We start from the raw sequence: 21,659 nt of genomic DNA, 5'->3' as shown, positions 1-21,659 counted from the left end.
AATAAAACAGCGATATACCAGCAGTATAAAAGACTTTATGATACAGTGGGCTGACTCTTTTCAGCTACAGGCAGTTCACTCAGGAGGAAAGTTTATTCTTAATAGGAAGAATTTTTATTATTGACAGCTACTTGAGTAGAACAGGGGTACTCCTGATCCGTACGTCTCTTCCTTATAGTTGCCATTTGGTGTCACGGTTGTTTTTGAACCATTCATTTCACCTCAACTTACTATCTCCATGTCACATCATAGCATAACTATGTATGCGCGCTACGCACTCCCTGCATCAATGTAACATGACTGTAGAGCAAGATGATATTGAAACTAAGTATTCCAGGTAATAGTGTAAAATTCTTGAAGTATTGGTGTTATTAAATGTTAATAAATTCATTTATTTCTTTAAAATATATATACCACTTAAGGGAGCTCGCAAACCACCAGTGATATTTGCAGTTTGAGTGATATAAAACAAATCAAGGGTGAAATTATTCACATTTGAGAAACCTGAGAACAGAATATTGGTTTAGTCCCTGTATTTAAATTAATGAATTGATTATTAAAATAGTTACTCATTAGTTATTGATTAAAAAAAAACGTGAACTGAGTTAATAGAGGTATTTTATCATAATCATGACAAACGTTGCCTGATGTTCTCTTTAACAACATGAATTGTTTACAGCCCATAATGTGCTCCATATTCTATTAACTCTTAATAATGAGATCATCAAATCACTAGAAGATAATAAGTTAATAAAGTTATAACCTCTAGATAATGAGATGAAAAATGAGAGCATACAGCTGCTCGGGGCTTTCATTATATTCATCCCTCAGCACTTACACAGATTCATAGCTCAGGTGAATTCACATATTCACCCACAATGCACTTTGTAACAAGTATTATGTACCCTGAGGTAAATTGACACACGTAGACACATACACATGTGTAAGCTGCCCAGTATAACCACAACATCTGATGCCGTTGGCCCCTGAGTAAGATGATGTGTATATGTCGGTATATCCAACCTCTCCTGCACTGTAAGGGTTTCCCCCGTCAATCTCAAGTCTCCCCCCGGATGCTAAGCAGCTTCTCAAGTTGCCTAAATGCAGTGCAGGCATATTATAATCATTGCCCCTCCTGCACATCGAGGATTACCTCCAGGAACCTGCCTTTTCAAAAGACAGGCAGATTAGCGGCTCACCTAATGCCACACGAGGTGCAAGCCGACGAAGCTGTGTGCATCCACGCGGCAACAGTCTACAACCGATAGCCGTGTTTTCTGCTTGGAAATGTCTGCACCAGCTTTTCCGTGTGGACGTGTAAACGACACCAAAATGGGTGGTTTTGGTCGTCTGCTGGATTGGAATATCTCCCCTCAGGAATCCCAGGATTAGCCTCAGCTGCTCCAACTGCTGGCCGCAGCGGATTGGGATACCTTCAGCACATCGGCCCGTCACTCTATCATTAGCTGATGGTAGCAGCAGACTGCGTTTCTCCATCAGCAAACAAAGCCAAATCCACACACAGTTTATGGATTTTATTTTATTTTTTTTTACAATTCATGGAAGAATTATCTAGCATGACTTGTTGGGCCACCGATCACAAGTGGCAATACGCCCAGACAGGCTACGCCCTCATCCAGCTGACAGGTACAAGGCCCAGTAGGTCATCACCCTGCTCTCCATTTTCTATTGTTCCTCTTTATCTCACAGTCACCCCGATGGGAAGTGAGTTCAGCTTTCTTTCTAACGTCATTTCACTTTAAAGAGAAACAAAAATATGGGGAAAAGCAAATGAAAGGGAAAGAGAGAGATGATGAAAATGTGGAGTGTGACGGTGGGTGACTGGTTAATCTGTCTTTTCCTTCCTCCTCCTGTTTGTCTGTCCACCTGTCATTTCTCACCCACTCCCTCCTCTGCCTCCCTCTTGCTCTCCCTCCCACTCTCTCTCTCTCTCTCTGCAAGTCACGACCACCGACCGTATAAAGAATGGACAGCGTATGTGTGACGTCACCCATAGTTTTCTGAATTCAGCCTCATTACGTTTGCCTTGAACTGGTAAATTTGCCGTAGAGATCAAAACAGCTTTGTGTACCAGGCTGTAAACATTCAAGTTGAACATTTTAACATGGGGGCTTATGGAGATTGACTCGTTCTGTAGCCAGCTTCAAGTGACCATTTGAGGAACTGCAGGTTTTGGCACTTCTGCATTGGCTTCACTTCACATCTACAGTGGTTGCCGCTTCGTTACGACAAGATGGCTCCTGTAGTTGTCTCAAACGTTTGCATTGTTTCGTTTTTCCTTATCCACTTCTTTTTTTTTGTTCATCATTCGTCCAGAAGCCTCTTCTTTTCCACTGCATATGTGTGTGTGTGTGTGTGTGTGTGTGTATGTGTGTGACCTGGCCACTCTATATTTAGCTGCTGTGCCACTTTCTCCAGTCCCTGAATACTGCAGAGCGCAGGGAAGTGATATGAGTGTGGTTAAACTTACCTTTTGTGTTGGATAGGAGAGAAAATCCACCGCCCAAAAATACTTTGACACAGTTAAAAAGGTTGTAATGTACACTTTCATTGTCATTCATTGGCTATTCATAGAAAATACATCATCATGTTCAACCAGATACAATAGCATTCACAAGCAGGAAATGTTTCAGGGATCTAGATAATGACCTCTCATCATCAAGTAATAATTCTAATGTAGAGATTATGCGTCAGTATTCAATCACACAGGATTAAATTATGGATTTATCGTCATCATAGAGGCAAAACTACCAGTTTCTCCACTAACCGCTTTAGCAACAATCCAGAGTGCATTTTGCAGGATGCAACAACTTCCCTGCATTTGTTGGAAGCAAGCATCAACCACATATTTTCACACCTTGAGAAGACAACAGTGCCATGAAAGATTTGTCACAGCTTGTCAGGTTAAAAGGCAACATTTGTTGAGGTTCCTGTCTTATTTGGTGCTTGGTACCGAAACTGGTTGATAAGTTTTAAAATGTAGACCTGTGACTGTGAAGCGAAGCCATTGTGCAAGTGCAAAAACTGCTGTTCCTCCAACCCCCTGACTCTGTGGATGACTTCACGTGTAGCGTCCATTGTTTATATTGTCGGTGGTTGGAAGACATTACAGAGGATGGAGGGAAATCACTGACTGAAGTCGGAGTTGATGAAGGAGCTCAAAGGGAATGAATGATTGTTACCGGGACTCTCAGAATAGATTTATGATATCTAACAGTGTGTCCAAGGATTTGACCTTTCGGTTAATAATTGGATTGTGACGTGCAGAGCGATTTCTGTCTCAGAGTAAAGATGAGAAAACGGATGGTGTTTGGAAGCAGGGAAGGGTGTGTGTGAGGTTTATAGCGTGTGTCTGGGCAGACCTTAATCCAGTCACCGTTAAATTTGACTGTACAGTAGTGAATTCACACAGAGCTACAAGGCACTCACTGTGTGTACTCCCTCCCTCTACACACACTCGCGCCATGGTTTGCTGCATGTCATCTTGTCAACATCAGGTTTTTCATTGACCTTTGATTATCCTGGCGTTTGATGGCATCCAGCCAATCCGACAACAAGTTTATGGGAAGCATCAAAGATTGACGTCTCTTTAGAAGATGAATCACCCGATGGTGAAAAGATGCTGACGTATACGTTTGTGTGCACCCGTTACACACAGTGTGCATACTCTTACACAACAATGGTTGAGGCATTACTACAGTAAATACTTTGTACTGTTTCTGCAGTGTAAGGAAATGTGTAGTCAGCAGTGTTTTAAATACAAAGGTGGCTCTGACGATATCTGAGGTTCACACTAAAACGACGACACACTCAGGATTGGCTGCTTTTCTTTGTTTTACATGATCGTAATTAAATATTTTGGGCCCAAACATGTCATTTGGAATCCCTACTAGATTAACTAATAATGAGACTAATTGTTATTTAACTGACAAATGTTTGTTATTGGTTAATCTGCACATTATTTTATCATTTTATCATTTAATGTGTAAAATGTCAAAAAAACAAGAGAACAGTGATCAAGTTTTCCCTAAAAGTCCAAGGTGATGCTGAATTCACTTTTCTATCACATAAGACCACGAAATGTTCACACATACCACCAAAAATTGTTAAAAATTACTTGATATTTAATCAGGAAATCAAAAAGAGTTGCTGAATATTTTTGTCGATGGACAAATTGATTAATTAACTAATGATTTCAACTCTGAGTTGATGTCATTTGTCCCCCCAAAAAACAACAATAGCTAGTCCAGTTATAAATGTTTCAGGGCTTACAGTGCAACAACAAAATCTCTGTATCAATTCATTGATTAGTCAACCAACAGAAAATTATGTGTCTTATATTTGTTTAAATTATTTGTCAAAAAAACTGAGAAGCTGCAACCAAATTTTTAAGTCTTAAAGCCTGAAGATGATGTTGATCTCTACGTATGTAAAATGGGCATATTTTGGTACTTCATTGACAAATGATTAAGCAGAAAATAATCGATGCACTCACAGGTAATGAAGCTAATCATTAGTTGCAGCCTGATTTGACACCCCTGCACTCTCTATAGACACTATGAGCGACTCCTAGAAACACAGACTGTCTGCGTCAACCTCCATTCATGCATCATCTCTAAAGAACTACAAGCTCACTCTCTACAGGAGCGCAGTGGGAAATGTAGTTGATCACACTAATTTGTTTTTTTGTGGCACCCTGAGGGAAGTCGGGAGACAAATGAGAGGAGGGGAAGAAGAGAGTAAAAATAGAGACAAGTCCTGATTCTCATCCATCTCCTCCGGTGGCAGAGAAGAATTAGCATCTAATTAACATACGGTCATAAATACGACGACACGCTGAGAGCATAGACTGGAGTACAATTCACTTCACAAGTGCCCGAGAGGCGTGTGGGTTTGCATCATAACAATAGTAGAAGGAGAAGAGAGAGTTCACTCCTTCCGTTCGCATTGTACTTGTTATGTAATAAAGGGTAACTTGAATGTGTCTCAGAAGTTCCCCACCGCACTATAGGACACTGTAGACATGTATAATGTATCTTTCTGTTTAAGAAGACGCACATATATTCACTAGCGTGCGCTTGTGTCATATTTTTTAACACACCATGCCTTGGAGAGGTTATTTCCTTCTTGTTTCTGTGGAAATGTCGCCCTGTGTGTAGCTGGCGACTTATCCAGGGTGTGTACCCCGCTTCTCGCATCTTGTCCTGCAACTGCGACGAGGATGAACGGTTACAGAAAATGAATGGATGCTACAAAAGTCACTTTATGGAGGACTCATGAAAGAAGGAAGAGTAGGAATACCGCTCTAACAGTCAGAATGAGGATCAAAAAGAGGAGAAAGTCAGCGGGACGCTGAATGTCAAAGGCAGTCAGAACGAGAGACGAAAGAGACACTTGGGGTCATCAATTACACAAGCCACCCCTCTGCTCGGTCTGAAGGACAAAATCTGGGCCCGTTCTGTCCACCTATGTGTGTGTGTATTGAAGTTGAGATGTGTGTTTTAATCACCTGTGGGAATTGTGTGTCTATATATAGGAATAAGTTTTCACTTATTGAATATCTCCTGACAGTCATTCATTCACTTCTGACAGAATATTAGCATCACAGCTGGGAGGATCTTTGGCACCATCACACCCATGAGATCCAGCTTGACATTTATAGGTTGGCGGCAATTTATAGTTCAGATTATTTCTGTGTGGTTCTTTCGGCATTTATTCTCATGCTAACTATTCAGTTCTTCTTCCATTTAGTCCAGACAAACCAGTATGTAGAACACATCAGTCCTTGTGTGACCCGCCAGAGGAGTTTTTTTTTTTCCCACGAAAAGAGCCACAGTTATTAAAGAGGCAGCGTTTAAAAAAAAACAAAACAACTTTTATGAAGCAACTTAAAGTTCGGCTACTTTTTTGTGATTCATCGCTGAATGCGAGCAAGTACTAGCAGACATGTATTTATAGGAAAATGTCAGAGATTAGTAGTCCAAGAGAAGGCAAACAGAGTTGAAGTGGGTAAAGTAACTATATTTATATTCATTTTTCTCAGCTGACAGTTTGTTGGCCTTCTCTAATAGTGCCATTTAGAAAAATCTCCTGACTGCGGTTTGTACAGAAGGTGGAGGGAAATTTTGAAAGCCGAGATGTCTCAATTTTAAATTGAAAACATGCAGTCGGTCGACGATGCCCACAATTTATAAGGTTTGTAAAAATTGTAAAACGGGGGTAATTGAGGTAATAATTTTTAACCATGGCTCTGTGGATGGCAGTGTCGGTCTGCTGATAGGTTCGGTTGGTCCGTCAATTTTACATCGAGGCTGTTGGAAGGATTGGCCTGAAATGTTACACCGATATTCGTGGTCCCCTGAGGATGAGTCATAATGACTCTTCTGACTTTCCTCCCTCTCACGCCACAATGATGTTGACATTTGTGGTTCTGTGTGAAACGTCTCAACAACTATTAGATGGATTGCCATAAAATTTGCCGCAGACATTCATGGTCCCTGCAAGATACATTTTAATAACTTTTGGTCACGCTCTTTTCATTTAGTGCCGCCGTCATGTCAAAGTTTGTGTGGTTTGTGAGCAAATACCTTCGTAATGAGCGACAATCTCATCAGCCTCGGCTGTGCTTTGGGATTCGTGCTAATTTAGCAAATGTTAGCACGCTGACACACGAAACCAAGATGGCAAACGTGGTAAACGTGACACCAGCTTAACATCAGCACGAGAGCATTGTTTTAAAACACTTACTGGTAGATGTGTTATGCTTTAACTGGAGATGATGGGAAGTGAAGTGGCGCTGAGTGTTACTTTACCCGGTTTCACCTCTGTTACAGCAAGAGTTACAACAGCTCTTTGTTTCCCATGAACTTCCCCTCCGTTTGGCCTCACTTTGTCTCACCACTACTGTTTCTCTGACCACAGGCTCTGTTCCTCCTCTTGGAAGTGTGTGTGTGTGTGTCTTACTGACTTTTTCCTCATGATGCAAGCAATCTGAAATGAGTCTTAATCCCCTGTTTAAAAGCTGCAGACTACAAGTGAACGAAAATCAGCTCTCTGTCCCAAATAATCTGCCCTCAAGTAAAAAAAAAAAAAAAAAAGAAAGTCACGGCTGATTGAGTGGGGAAAAATGTTTTTTTTATTCCTTCCATTTAAAAACTCATTGTTTTTTTCTTCTTCTCTTTCTCTCTGTGCAGGTTTCAGGAGAAATGAGGAGATGAGAGCAATGGAGGTGCTCCCCATCCTCAAAGAAAAAGTTGCCTTTTTGTCAGGTAAGATTATGTGTGTGTACATGAGTGTGTGTCTCCCAACGTTGACTGTCTGATCATAGCAGACAAGCCTGATAAAACAAAGTAGAGTCCTTAGTTTACATATACACACAGCTCGCAGGTATACACTCTTTCTCCACACACACACACACATGCAGAGTTGGGGCATAATAATAAGCTGTGTGCTCTGCCTGTAAAAACCCACAGCGACAGACTGAGGCCCAGACACTTAACCCCTGACCCTTCATCACACACAGACTACACATAATACACACACACAGACAGCCATTGTTTAGTCAGTATCAACGAGACTACAGGATAGAGAGCTACAGCTGTGTCTTTGCCCCCCCTCCGAAGGGAAGCTCAGAGCCACGTCTGACACACGTACATACTGACGGACACACACACACACACACACACACACACACACACACGAGTCGTGCCAGAGAAAACTCACAGGAGGCTGAGCTGGAGATAAGGACTGCCAAGAACATCCAGAAGGATTATTTGTACAACGCACAAAAACATTATTCAGCGTGTGTTATCATCACATGAATCTACATGCAAGTGGAAAAACGCTCGTACAGTAGAAGTAAAATATATGGTAATTGGTGTGTGTGTGTGTGTGTGTGCGTACATATCGTGGGCACACTTCTCTTTGGTCTCCTTGTGTCCGAGTGTGCAGCGAAGGTCACAGCCAGAAACACAATGATGAGGACGATGACTCAGACAAACGCGCTGAAATTGAGAGAGAGGGAGAGACAGGGCTACGTTGCCATGGAGATGACTTACTCTCAGCTACCACATCCCATAGTAGTCGCTTATGGAGTAATTGGCTTTGAAATGAAGGAGGGAGGGTGGGGAGGAGGAGGAAGAGGAGGAGGAGGAGAAGGAGGAGAAGGAGGGGGAACCACTGGTTGAAAAGGAGAGTAAATGCGCTAAGCCTATTATCCTGTATCTGGCCCCTTTAATAAATTGTCCGTGTTCGCCCCTCACTCATGTTCGCTTGTTTGCCATGTGAGCGTTTGATTTTTCTCCTCTGAGCAGCCGGGTCGAGCCTACAGGCAACACAGCAACCCGCCTGAACTCACTAATTTGTGGGCTGAGCGCAGTCGGCCTGTGTTTACAAGTTCCCCATGTGACTATAGAAGCTCTCTGCTTCTGAAACCGGTCAGGAACTATAAGCAAATTATTATTATGAGTAGTAATAGTAGGATTATTATCATTATTGTAATTATATCCCGTCTCATGACTATGTATTATAAGCATCAAATGTTTCCCAACTGCTAATTAAAATGACAAAGATAATATTGAGCTATCGAAAAGGATTGTTGTTGAGATATTTGGACTGAAGGATTCTGTACATTTGGTACAGACTTTCATGATCTCCAGAGGATGAATCTCAATGACTTTACTGTGAAATATCTCAACTTCTCCTTGACTCTTTGGCACAGCATTTTGTGCAGACGTTCATTGTTCCCAGAGGATATATCCTACTGACTTCGGAGAGCCCCTCACTTTTCCTCCAGCACCACCACCACGAGTTTGACGTTTGTAAATTTGACTGAAATGTCTCAACGATTATTAGGTTTATTGCAAATTCACAACATTTTAATTTGTTCAGTGCTGGTTTATGACCGAACACCTGCTAAAAACAATCCTCTGCCTCAGCTGTACTTTAAAATAAGATAGGGAAATTGTAAATGTTATACCTGTGCACTATCAGCACGTTAAGCATTGTCACTGTTGCCATGTTACCATTAACATTTAGCTCAAAGCACCGCTGTGTTTTAAGTGCAGCCTCGCAGAGCTGCTAGTGTGGCTGTTTATTTACATTGTGCTCAGACAGATCGCAAACACGAAGGAGGATTAGGCTTGTTGTAGACATATGTACTTAAATTTTAAAAGGTCAAAATGCATCTTCTGATCTTTGTAGTGCACAAGTGCAACTCTTTATGTATGTTGTTGTATTTTCAATAATTCTTTTCTATTTGGATAACTCTAAAATGATCCTGTCTTGGTTTCTCAGTGTCTGTCTTATATTGTGATTCAAATCAATTGTAAAATCGTTGCCACAGGCTCAACATCTCAAATGTGTCGAATCCATAACTCCTTTATTGGATCAGCTAATGTGTTACTATGATGCCTTTTTATTCTCCAGTTAGATTTTAGTGACACAAATGAAACACTGAGGTCATTTGAAATAGCTTTCCGACATGCACTGTTCAAAACAACAATTGTGAGCCCTGTGCGTTCTTGTTCTTACACTAATCTGACTCCCCGTGTGCGTGCGCGTGTGTTCGTATCTCCTCAGGTGGCAGAGACAGACGCGGTGGTCCGGTGTTAACGTTTCCATCACGCAGCAATCACGACAGAATACGAACGGACGACCTGAGGAGACTGATTGCCTACCTCGCCGGCATCCCCAGGTTACACATTCATTACATTTGCTCTGTGATGTGTGTGTGTGCGCGTGCGTGTGTGTGCTTGTGTGTGTGCATTTATTGAAAAAGAAGGCGAAGCGATGCCTCAAAACGAAGCAAACACCCAGAGCAAGTGGATGAGGCTCTGCAAGAATAACACGTGAGAGAGCTGAGATGAGCATGTGAGGGGCGAGGGAGGAACGGAGAGAGAAATAATTCAAGAGCAGTTAGCTTGCCGCAGCTTCTTGGCTGCCAAAAAATCAGTTCTTCTGACACACAGCGAGATGCTGAGACAGAGAGGGGGGAAAGCCTGAGCTAAGAGAGGGATGTATAACAGACAGTAAATGATGGAAGGCGGGAGGGATAATCAGAGAGAAAGCAGTGGAGAGGCTGCGAGAGAGAGAGAGGGATGGGGAGGGGGGATTAAACCTGACAGAGACGGAGAGCGCATGTGTGAGGAGGTGTGTGCGAGAGAGTGAGTGTGTGTGTGTGAAAGCAAAACAAAGTGTCGCAGTAGCCGAGGCAGTGCAGCAGCAGCAGTAGTTACTGTGGACGAGTAGCTCCTCGCCTCGCAGGTAAAACATCTCTCCTCTCCAGTTCTCTGTTTACTTCTCTGTCTCTTTAACCGGACGCTCATCTCCACCCCCATCCATCTTAATCCATCTGTCCGTCCTCTCATTGTCTGCTTTCCTCTCCATTTAAGTCACCACATTATATCTGTACAGTTTAAAATGCAAATAATTCACTAAATGACCATTTTCTAACTTTTTTTTTTTTTGCATCCTTTTGGCGTTCCTAACCAGGCGCTCATCATGTCATGTTTTGCATATCTTCATAATCTCTCAATTGTGTGGTTTTTTGGTGACCAAAGGTGTTCTATTTTGGGAAAGGCAACATCTGCACACTGCTGCACTACTGGCTATCCACTGACAGGCTGTCACAGAGTGAGAGGGACAGATTTAAAAAAGGATGGAAGTATTTAGAGATGCAATAAACAAGGGACATTAACAGCAATGTTTGTTACGGCCGTCTAGAAAATGAAGGACGGGATGGAGCTATGATTTTCTAAAACGCAATACCGAAAGGAAGAGTTCAGGTTTGGTGATTAAAATAAGTAGTTGTAATTTAAAACACAACACTGAACAAGCCAGGCAATAGTTTTGCTTTTTCAAATAATGGAGACAAATATAAAAAAAATTTGTTGGATCTTACATAATTCCAGCCGATTTTAGTTTGTGGATGTTCCGTGCGCGTGTTTATGTGTGAGGTCTCCGATAATAATGTCGACGAGAACTGAACACCACGGGGAGATGAGATTGCTGATGCACAAATGTGCTGATTTGTGTTTTTATATATATTATATATATATATATGCACACATGCACACATTTGTGACTCATTTGCGCAGGTTTCTGTGTGGGTGTGGGAGTATGTGCGTGGGTGGGGGTGTGTGTGTGTGTGTGGGATGTGTGTTTGCTGCGTAGGCTTCTCACAGTATAGAAAATGCGTCATCTCACTTGTTTGTTTTGATTCTTATTCCCCCCCTTTTTCTCTCTTTTCCTCTCTCCATCTCTGTCTCCCTCTTCTCTGTTTCGTCGTTCTCTTTCTCCTCCATCCCTCTCTTATCCTTTCCCACGCCTGTCATCTGTCTCCCCTCTCTCTCTCTCTCTCTCTCTCTCTCTCTCTGGATTATACTCTCTCCAATCTCTCACCGCCGCTCCCTCCCTCCCTCACTCTCCTCTCTTCTCTTTAATTCCTCCCACTCTCGCACTGACCTCCAACCATCCCAGCGAGGAGGTGTGTAAACATGGCTTTACGGTTATCGTTGACATGCGCGGCTCCAAGTGGGACAGCATCAAACCTCTGCTGAAGATCCTGCAGGAGTCGTTTCCATCCTGCATCCACGTCGCCCTCATCATCAAACCAGACAACTTCTGGCAAAAGCAGAGGACCAACTTCGGCAGCTCCAAGTTCGAGTTTGAGGTAGGATCATCTCATATTATAGTGCCATGCATGATGCAAGGCTATATGGTCACAGGTCACTTGCCACTGCAACATTACATTTTATTATTATTAAGGAAAGACTTGGCTATAGTGCATTTCAAGCTGTTGGGATGAAGGACCTGCTGTAGCGCTCCTTCTTACATGGTGGGAGTAGCAGTTTGTTGCTGAAGGAGCTGTTTAAGGCCCCCCACAGCCTCACGCAGGCGGTGAGAGGAGTTGTTCATGCTTCAGCATGCTGTAATGAATTCTGAAAGCACCCAGACGAAGAGAGATTAAGTGCTCCAATTTTATTTTTGTCATTTTGAATTAACGAGTTATAAAAGTAGAAAAACGTTCGACTGTTTTTCCCCTTTTTAATTTGCTGTCAACCGAGTTTTGATAACGACCGCTGTCGCCAGCTGAGCCGCTCATTGCCAGCACGTTTCATTATTTTGCTCTCTCCCGCTTCTTCGGGTACGTACATCCCCAGCCAGCTGTCTACCAGAGCGAAAAAAAAAGTCATCACATTCAACCAAAAACGGCAGATCACGAGGACCGGTATTTGTGATGCTGTCAGTCATGCGTTTGAAAGAACACATCTTCACAGCTAATTTAATGATGCATTCGCAAGAACAGGATTATTTTTAATGTTATGACCATTTTTTAGTTTTTTTTAAACACCAAGATGTCCACCGGTGCGCAACATTGGTGCAGCACTGAAAAAATCCTGTTAATCAGCTGTGAGTGTTCTGCTTTTGAAGTTGTGAAGATGCCTTCGTCTGATTTGAAGCCTGTTTAGTCAGTTCTCTCTAATGAGGACGAGTTTTCCCACCCTACTGCTTTAAGATGTTTAAAGAACATTTAGTGATACATCTCATACTTCCGCATTGGACTAATATCTGTTTGTGTGTGTGTGTGAATACACTTTGATTGCTCTGATTGCACCCATGCGCACACAGGTCCGCTCTAGCCTCATGACACCATATTGATTATCTGTAAGGAAGAATAGGCAGACGCCACAGGGCAGGTTACAGTTTACCATGAGCCGCCCTGCCAGGCCACATGGGCATTGATCGGAGTCACTGCATGCGTATTTGTACGTGAGCCTGCCATCACGAGATTTCTAAAGGTTCGAACGTAGAGAAAGATTTCATCTTGCGTCACACAGGTCTGTTTCAAAGACTTCAGTTACAGTAAATGTGTGTGTGCAAAAGTTTTTTCAAGCCTGAGTAAACTGGTCTGCTACGTCCAGCCTTCACACCTCCAGCATTAGTGAGTGTTACTGTGTGTGTTTGTCTCAAGCCAAGCTTGGAAAAATGAAAACTAGAAGAGGAGGTAGGACATGTGTCTCTATGTCCTCTCTCCTCCCTGTTCAACTGAGACGGAAAGAACGGAGGCAGCGAGCTGAGGTGCAAAGCGCAACCTCAGATTTGCGTGTAGATGAATTGCGCTCTTACATAGGTGAGCGAAGGGGGGCCCTGACCCATTCTCCCTCTCACCATTCAACAGAGTACAAATCAATTAACTTGGACAACAATAGCGGTATCAGTATTTTCCTCTGGCAAGAGCCACTGTGCTTTTTTACCCAAGGACAACAGTGAGTTTCTACATTGTTTGGCCTACACAAAGCTTTCTAGCTATCGTTCTGTCTCTATCCATCTCTGGCCATGTGTGTGGGGGTGTTCTGCGGAGGTGGCTTAGCAGAAACACAGAGGCACTGAAACCAAACAGGGAGACATTTCCTTGCTGTATCTCTGGAATTGATATTGTAATATGCAACTGTTGCATGCAGAGGATTTGAATTTCACTTAGCTCTTAAGTGAAGGATGCCCAGAGGAGATGAAAGAGAAATTGTGGCAAGGATCCGCTGCGATAGAGCAGCAGAACAAAGTACCGTGAAGCAGCAGTGTGCTGGATTGACAGGATGAAGAGGATAAAATGGTCTTAAGTCATGTCCATGATGTTTTAAGTTATTAATTGCATGGCTTCAGCTAAAAATCACATCTTTTGAGCTCCTTTTAAGACGTAGTTGTTGGTCTTCTCTAAATATAAAAATTTTCAGCAGCACAAGATGGGAGCAAAAAAAAAAAAAAAAGCAGTAGGAGGAAAGGAGAGATTAGAAGCATTTTGCACTCAATTAACTGAATTTAACCTAAATCCGCCTAAACCCTGCTCAATCCCTCTTTCTCCTCTGACTCCTTTTCTACCTCCTTTTCTCCGTAGACCACCATGGTGTCGCTAGAGGGCCTGACTAAGGTCGTCGACCCCTCCCAACTGACGGCAGACTTCGACGGCAGCCTGGACTATAACCATGAAGAGTGGATAGAGGTGAGATTGGCCCTGTCACTCAAGACCGTCTGCCTGATTGGAAAATCCCTAAAACTCTCAAAGGCTGTCAGATGCAGCAGTGCATTCAATAAGCAGAAACCAAACCAAATGGATGAACTGCATTATAAATGAACAGTAGCAGTTTGCAGCTATAAATATTTCTCATATTTGTAAGTTTACTACCCCTCACTCAGATGTTTTGCTGTGTCTTTATCCAGGTGCGTGTGGCGTTTGAGGAGTTCTCTGGCCACGCCACCCAGATGCTGGCTCGACTAGAGGAGATGCAAGAAACTGTGTCAAGGAAAGACTTTCCGCAAGATCTGGAAGGAGCCAGGCGGATGATAGAAGAACATGCTACGCTGAAGAAGAAAGTCATAAAAGCACCAATAGAGGAGCTGGACACTGAGGGACAGAGGTGAGCAGGCAGAAGTACTTCAGTTGTGGCTTTTACTTTCTCGTTTCATTTAGGAGTGAACATTAGGGCAAAGGTTTGAAGGCTTGCATAATTTTTTTCTAAATGTTTTATAGTTAACGGCAGCAACAACAATAACAAAGAAAGCCACAGGTTGCCACATGAGCAGTGCCCCCTTTATATATTGATATTTTTTAGTGATTTTCGACATTCACGCTCACCTCACATCACGATTGGCCAGCTGTGTGGGGGTGAAAAATAAACCAGGGTTAGAGCTTCTCCCTCTCTCAGTTCTCTTTTTTTCATTCTTGACAACCAGGCACGGCCCTATTAATGTGTTCCAGGAGACACTGTTTAAAAATATGCACCATTGTTTTCATATTTAAATGACTGCATCTCCAGCCTCTCTGTGACGGCCGGCTATTCACTTCATGTTCGAGTGTAGATGTTTGTAACAACTAGAAACCAAAATAAACCCCAAGCCGTTCTTCAACATCATGCTGATTACAGTTTGTATCTTTGCTTGGATCTAAATGTAACATCAGGATTTTTGTTTACACAAGAATCCAATCCCTGCACGTAACATTATATTTCTGCTCGTGTGAAGTCAACTCAGCCACTTCTCATTTCACACAAAGGCTAATCTTTGTTCAGTTAAACAATTATAGCAAGTCACAAGCATGAGTAATGCAACCGTTAACATTGAAATGTACGTAAAAATCCATCTCCAGGTTGCTCCAGCGAATCCAGAGCAGCGAGTCCTTCTCTAATCGCAACGGCGGAGGCGGCGGCAGCGGTGGCAGCAGCGGCAGCAGCAGTGGCGGGATGTGTAACGCAGACACCCAGGGCCTGGTGCCACGGATCACCCAACTGCTGGACAAGCTTCATTCCACCCGACAGCACCTCCACCAGGCGTGGCATGTCCGCAAGCTCCAGCTGGATCAGTGCTTCCAGCTCCGCTTGTTCGAGCAGGACGCAGAGAAGGTCGGTGGTCGGTGGCCGGTGGGGTGGGGGGTCATTCAGCATGAGTACCGATGTAGCGGTAATCTATAAGCACTGTAGGGCAGACAACTGCCAATACAAACAAAAACTTAATTACCCCCACAGAGAAGCATCGATCTACGCTGTGTGTTCATGTCCTTTTTTTTATTTTTGGTCCTTAACCAGCAGCTTTAAACTTTATTTCCCACATAAAACGGAAGGTAGAATCTAAATGGTTTTACCTTCCAACCACATCCGAGCATAACGGACAACAGGGAGATGGAGGATAGCTTATGCAGGCACAAGGCCACCTACTCTGGCTTGCCACCCTGACAGGTGATGACAGCTGCGGCACAAAATAGAAAAAGACAGGCAGAGAGAAAAAAAAATTCAGAGATCCATGTTTGAGTGAGTAGAATAAAATAGCAGGTTGCAGCAACAGAGAGAGAGAGAGAGAGAGAGAGAGGGAGCTGCAGTCTTGGATACACTGCAGTAGTAGGAGCTTGTTGCTAGGACACCATAGGCCACGAGTTGTTCTCTCGGAGAGCCTGAGAGGATACTCTTAATAGAGGCAGTCCATTTCTCTGTATTCTGGCCTGGAAAGATGACAAGTATCACGCACACGCTGCAGCACTACACAAACACATAACAGCTAAGTGCCAGCTGTTTGTTTTTACCTGCACTTGCAGTGATCTGTGAAAGTTGATGATGAGCCTCTTACCTTTTTTGTGTGTGTATGTTTTCATTCGGCTGGCTAACTTTTTTTTTTCCCTTTTCTGTGCGTCTGTTCTGTCATTCCCCTGTGCCTCAGATGTTTGACTGGATCATGCACAACAAGGGTTTGTTCCTGGCAGGCTACACAGAGATTGGCAACAACCACCCCCACGCCATAGAGCTGCAAACCCAGCACAACCACTTCGCTATGAACTGCATGGTAAGACGCACACACAGACACACACACAGAGTGATTCGCAGCAGGAGGTAATGCTCTACCGCCCACTTGGACTATCGAGTGCGTGCCCCGCACTGTATAATCATATAGTTATTGCACTTAGCGTCAACCTCTAGTACTGTGTTTGAGTGTTTGTTTGGAGCAGCCTGTGCTCCTGTGCACTTGCACATTTTCTGCGTGTTAGCACAACCAGGTATTGAGTAATCCTATTCTTTATCCACAGTCAGCCTTATGTAACCATTATGAAACTGGTGAGATGAGGAATCAGTCCAGCCGCTACAGTTCTTGTCCTCGGATGAGATATTAAGCTGACAATTAGAGAGCCCTCGCCTCAGTCTTTGCTCTTTTTCTCGTCTTGTCTTTTTCTAAATCTCTTCTTTCTCATATCATTTCCCCATCCCACGCCCCGCTGTGCAGAACGTGTATGTGAATATCAACCGTATCATGTCAGTGGGAAACCGGCTGCTGGAGTCGGGTCACTACGCCTCCCAGCAAATCAAGCAGATCTCCAGCCAGCTGGAGAAGGAGTGGAAAGCCTTCGCCGCGGCACTCGACGAACGCAGCACGCTGTTGGAGATGTCAGCCAGTTTCCACCAGAAATGCGACCAGGTAACAAGACAGACGCAGACGGACCTCAGGCGGGGCTGAATGACACCTGGTTGCTCAAACAAACCATCTATAACAGCAACCAATGAATGCTGTTAATTACACATAACTTTTAATATAATTTGAACCAGTGACTTCTGAGGTTGATACCGCTCACGTCTGTATACTAAACATAGTATACAGCCAGACATGAAGCTACACGCTTAGCTTCTTCCTCCCGGGACGACTAAAGCTCACTAATTAACACATTATATCACATGTTTGTTCAATCTTCACATGGATGTACCTTTGGATGCAGCTGAGGTGTTGACCTTAACTATCTTAATGGATGCACATGGGCACATATGTACACACTTTTTGGGTTGTAAAATACCCATTTGGCTTCATTATATCTATAAAGCCGAACATATGCATGGTATTAGCATATATTTACATAATGCAAGATGTAACTAAAGTATTTGTTATCCGCTGTTATTTCTGTCTGAGCTCATTAGTCGGGACACTATGGGATGATTCATGGCCCAAAAAAGCACACAAGCGGAGTCCCAACTGGGGAACATGGGTGGTACGACTTTTCCGACCTGGAATATTGCCGTCATCAGACCGGCCTTTCATGTTTGTGAGCAGAAATAGAAACAGCTTCTTTTTTTTTCCAGGGATTTCACTCGACCCTTTCTCCTCCACGCATATTGAGAAGCTCATTTTAAATGTTTTTTTCCTACTCGTGTATCTTCTGATGCTTCTCTTTGAGGCCAGCTTAGCTGATTGATTTGTCCTTCTCCCTCATGGGGGTACAGAAAGTTCTAGGTCACTGCAGGTCAATAAACAACAGCACACGCAGCCATGGATAATACCTTTTGAAAAAGGCTTAAGAGAGCTCATAATCACACAAAAGGACATTTCTGCAGGTTTAAGCTCGGTAATGATAAAGTTCGCTCCTCAGGCGTTTTTTTTTGTGGTATGTCTGACTAACATGTGACTCCTGGGAAGAGCACAAGGATGCATACACCAATGTCTCATGTTGTGCCTCACGTAAAAGTGGCGGTTTGCATAAATGGAAGTGTGTGTGTGTGTGTCTTCCCCTGCAGTACATGGGTAACGTGGACTCGTGGTGTAAAGCGTGCGGCGAGGTGGATTTGCCCTCCGAGCTGCAAGACCTTGAAGACGCCATCCACCACCACCAAGGCCTGTATGAACACATCACCGCTGCCTACTCCGAGGTAACATCACAGTTTATCTTCAGATATAATGTGCAAAACCATGACGCTAAGTTAAAAATGTACCTTTCTATTGCTAAAACTTGAACAGCCATGGTTTAATTTGCAGCAATATCGTTATTAAAGATTCAATGCACTTCTAAGAGTCATAATAAGGTTTACTGTGTTATTAGAACATAATTCACACAAAGTAACTGTGGTAGCTTTTCTCTGTTGGTGAAAAATAAACTTTTAAAATGAATTTTACTCTCTTCATATTCTCACCTCTCATTCTCGGGGGTGTAATTTTCCAGCCTATTACTACACTGACCAATTCAAAGGAATTGCATCTGTACAGTGTCTAAAATGACATTTCATTCTTACTAATTCCTCTTTTTAATTATCATTTCTCTTTTTAAGTTTCTAAATGTTACTTTAAAAGTGTGTGCTTTCCCCAGACAAATGTCCACACAGTTTGCTGCCAAAAAAGCTAATTTACAAATTTAAGTCTCACAACCAGGTCACTGTTACCTGATACACCTCTCACAGATATTTGCATTAAAGGTTACTGAGTCATTGGTTGCGATGTATTTACAAGTGTATAATGCTGATAAGGGCAGATGACTTTAATTATCTCCTCAATTCGGCTCCCGGCCACTCGGGCATCTGAAAGCCACTGTACTTTTTTTTCCCCTGTGCAAGTATTGTAGAAATCTGACGTCATCTTCTTTTCTAACTGTTCCTCAGGTGAGCCAAGATGGCAAAGCCCTGTTGGACAAGCTGCAGCGACCTTTGACGCCAGGCAGCGCTGATTCACTGACTGCATCGGCGAACTACTCTAAGGCAGTGCACCATGTCCTTGACATCATTCACGAAGTGCTGCATCACCAGAGACAGCTGGAAAACATCTGGCAACACCGCAAAGTGCGGCTGCACCAACGTCTGCAGCTCTGCGTCTTTCAACAGGACGTCCAACAAGTACGTACACACACACACACACATATATATGTGTGTGTTTTTGTTTATATGCATGTGCACGTTTGTTCAAGTACATGGTAATTCCAGGACCAAACTTAATTGCAAGTTTTTTTTCAGTCTAACATGAGAGGTTTAGACAGTAATTTGAAAATAGCAGGGTAGCCTACTGGTTAGACGGATTCTACTCTTAATAGCGGGGTTTGATCCCAGCAGCAGCCATGTTTCCTATCAAAATGTCCTTGAGCAAGTTGCTGGAACCCTGCGTCTTCACTTATCATGCGTTTCAGCGGAAAGGAACGTCGAATAGAAGCCTGAGATGTAAATCTTCTCTGCAGGATAAAAGCAAAACAACTACAATGCCATAATCAAATGGTCCAGTATGATAATACGGTTGCATACTGGCTTAAAAAAAATAAATAAATCATTGGCATTCTTGAATGTGTTGACATGGCAACTGTTGCTATGGCAACTGAACTGGGTCATATATCCGTGCAGATGCTGTTCATCCATTAATACTGTGAAGGACAGAGCGCAGGGAAAGGAGTGTGAAAAGAAAAGGGCTCGGTGCAACGCCTCGTATAATACCGATCGTCATTTCTGTCATTCCTCCTCTGTCGCACACTCTTCTGATCATCACCATCACCGGAGCGCTCATCTACCACCTTAGAGCGCCCCCCTGTGGCCTTGCTTGTTCACTCAATGTCTGTCTGTCTGTCTCACTTTGTGTGGATCGTGTGATCTCTGTGCACAGGTGCTCGACTGGATTGAAAACCATGGCGAGGCCTTCCTCAGCAAACACACAGGTGTGGGAAAGTCCCTCCATCGAGCCCGAGCTCTACAGAAACGGCACGAAGACTTTGAGGAAGTGGCACAGGTGATTTGGTTGTTTATCTGTAACTCGAACTCTACTCATCTTGTGTTGATATTTTCTCATGTTACACACAGTTACCAGTGACTGTCAGCAACCACTGATAATGGTGTTTTTTTTACGAGATAAGATAAGATAGACTTTATGAAGCTGTCCAGAGTTACCAGCGAGTCTGTAGTGAGTTCATTCAGTACATATTTTATTCCATACTTGCCAATATATCAAACTAGAAGTTGCACATTGAATCTTTTAATTAACTAAAACGTATGAGCTAGATAAAGTTTGCTAATGTCAGCAAGCTTCAAAATCGATATTTCTGTACAGAAGTGAGTCAGTTCACTCACTTCTTCTCATTTATGCTCCCGTAATATTAAGTTTTTGGCATTAGTCCATAACTGTCACATGTGGCTGCAGCAGCTCCTGATCAGTAAACGCCTCACTGTTCCCCCTAAATTTACCTTAAATAACATCCAGCTCAGTTCTTAGTTTTGGTTCCACATTACTGTTGATGCATTAGTTGCAAATCATAAGACATTTTATGAGTGTACACATCTCCTGCATGTCCTGTTTGTCCTCTTCCTCCTGCTGCTACTCTATGGTTTACTTGCATTATATCGTCTCTCTGGGTTAACCCCTCTCTCTCTCTCGCTCTCCATCGTTGCCCTCGGTGTAGAATACGTACACCAATGCAGACAAGCTGCTGGAGGCGGCTGAGCAGCTGGCCCAGACGGGAGAGTGCGACCCAGAGGAGATCTACCAGGCCGCCCACCAGCTCGAAGACAGAATCCAAGACTTTGTTCGTCGCGTTGAGCAGCGCAAAGTCCTGCTGGACATGTCTGTCGCCTTCCACACGCACGTCAAAGAGGTAGGCAGGGAGGATGATGTAATGCTGAAGTGGATGGTGGGCTGTGTGTTTGTGTGGATGAGAGCTTTCACAGTGCTCTCTGAGCAAGAGGGAGATAATAACCAGATAAAATGGAATATGCGTGTGCTGCTTTGCTTTTATCCAATTAGTCACACAGAGATGGACAATCTGAGGACATTCTCCCTCCTGTATATCTATCAAAGGATAAGACAGGTATTAGGATCAGGTTTAGGTCAGGCTTGAACATCAAATTTAGGCCAGAGAATCAGATAAACTTTTTGTTTGTGAGTTTTGAGCTATAACACCATCAATGTGAGCAGATAGGAACACTCATAAATCATCCTAATAAATGTCCTCCTGTAGCTGTGGACATGGCTGGAAGAGCTCCAGAAGGAGCTGCTGGACGATGTTTACGCCGAGTCGGTGGAGGCTGTACAGGATCTGATCAAACGCTTCGGCCAGCAGCAGCAGACCACGCTGCAGGTCACCGTCAACGTCATCAAGGAGGGAGAGGATCTCATCCAGCAACTCAGGTAGAGATTAATATACCTGACTGACGAACCGAACTAATGCATTTAGGGTTCTGTAAAAAGCAAACACATGATTCAGTTCCACAAATACTTATTTAACCTTTTAAGGCACGGTACTGTATATCACTATATATCCACAACTATGGATGCAATCAGCTTGAACTAAATCAAAAGCTGCTCATGAGTACACTTGGAAAAGGAATCAAAACTAAAATGTTCACTCTGACAGATGATCTGAAACCAGCTTGAGT

The 21,659-nt window shown here is 43.2% G+C and overlaps 1 protein-coding gene across 6 annotated transcripts in view; it reads left to right on the top strand.

Moving 5' to 3' along the window:
• The window catches only part of LOC104936738 (triple functional domain protein), a 72,560-nt gene that overhangs the window by 24,851 nt on the left and 26,050 nt on the right, over window positions 1-21,659 (top strand). For 5 of the 6 annotated variants that reach the window (XM_027287412.1, XM_027287410.1, XM_027287409.1 and 2 more), the window contains exons 3-15: window positions 7,215-7,289; window positions 9,601-9,715; window positions 11,500-11,692; window positions 13,916-14,020; window positions 14,239-14,435; window positions 15,164-15,416; window positions 16,225-16,347; window positions 16,783-16,974; window positions 18,060-18,191; window positions 18,915-19,145; window positions 19,897-20,019; window positions 20,687-20,878; window positions 21,242-21,411. In XM_027287412.1, coding sequence (XP_027143213.1) covers window positions 7,215-7,289; window positions 9,601-9,715; window positions 11,500-11,692; window positions 13,916-14,020; window positions 14,239-14,435; window positions 15,164-15,416; window positions 16,225-16,347; window positions 16,783-16,974; window positions 18,060-18,191; window positions 18,915-19,145; window positions 19,897-20,019; window positions 20,687-20,878; window positions 21,242-21,411 — 2,101 coding nt within the window. Of the gene's footprint in view, window positions 1-7,214; window positions 7,290-9,600; window positions 9,716-10,190; window positions 10,285-11,499; window positions 11,693-13,915; window positions 14,021-14,238; window positions 14,436-15,163; window positions 15,417-16,224; window positions 16,348-16,782; window positions 16,975-18,059; window positions 18,192-18,914; window positions 19,146-19,896; window positions 20,020-20,686; window positions 20,879-21,241; window positions 21,412-21,659 lie in introns of those variants that run through there. The other variant, XM_027287411.1, reaches the window with a different exon arrangement.

Source organism: Larimichthys crocea, chromosome XIII (assembly GCF_000972845.2).
Source record: "Larimichthys crocea isolate SSNF chromosome XIII, L_crocea_2.0, whole genome shotgun sequence".
NCBI lineage: Eukaryota > Metazoa > Chordata > Actinopteri > Sciaenidae > Larimichthys > Larimichthys crocea.
The sequence above is the reverse complement of the archived record's forward strand: the minus strand, read 5'-3'. Positions and strand labels throughout refer to the sequence as shown.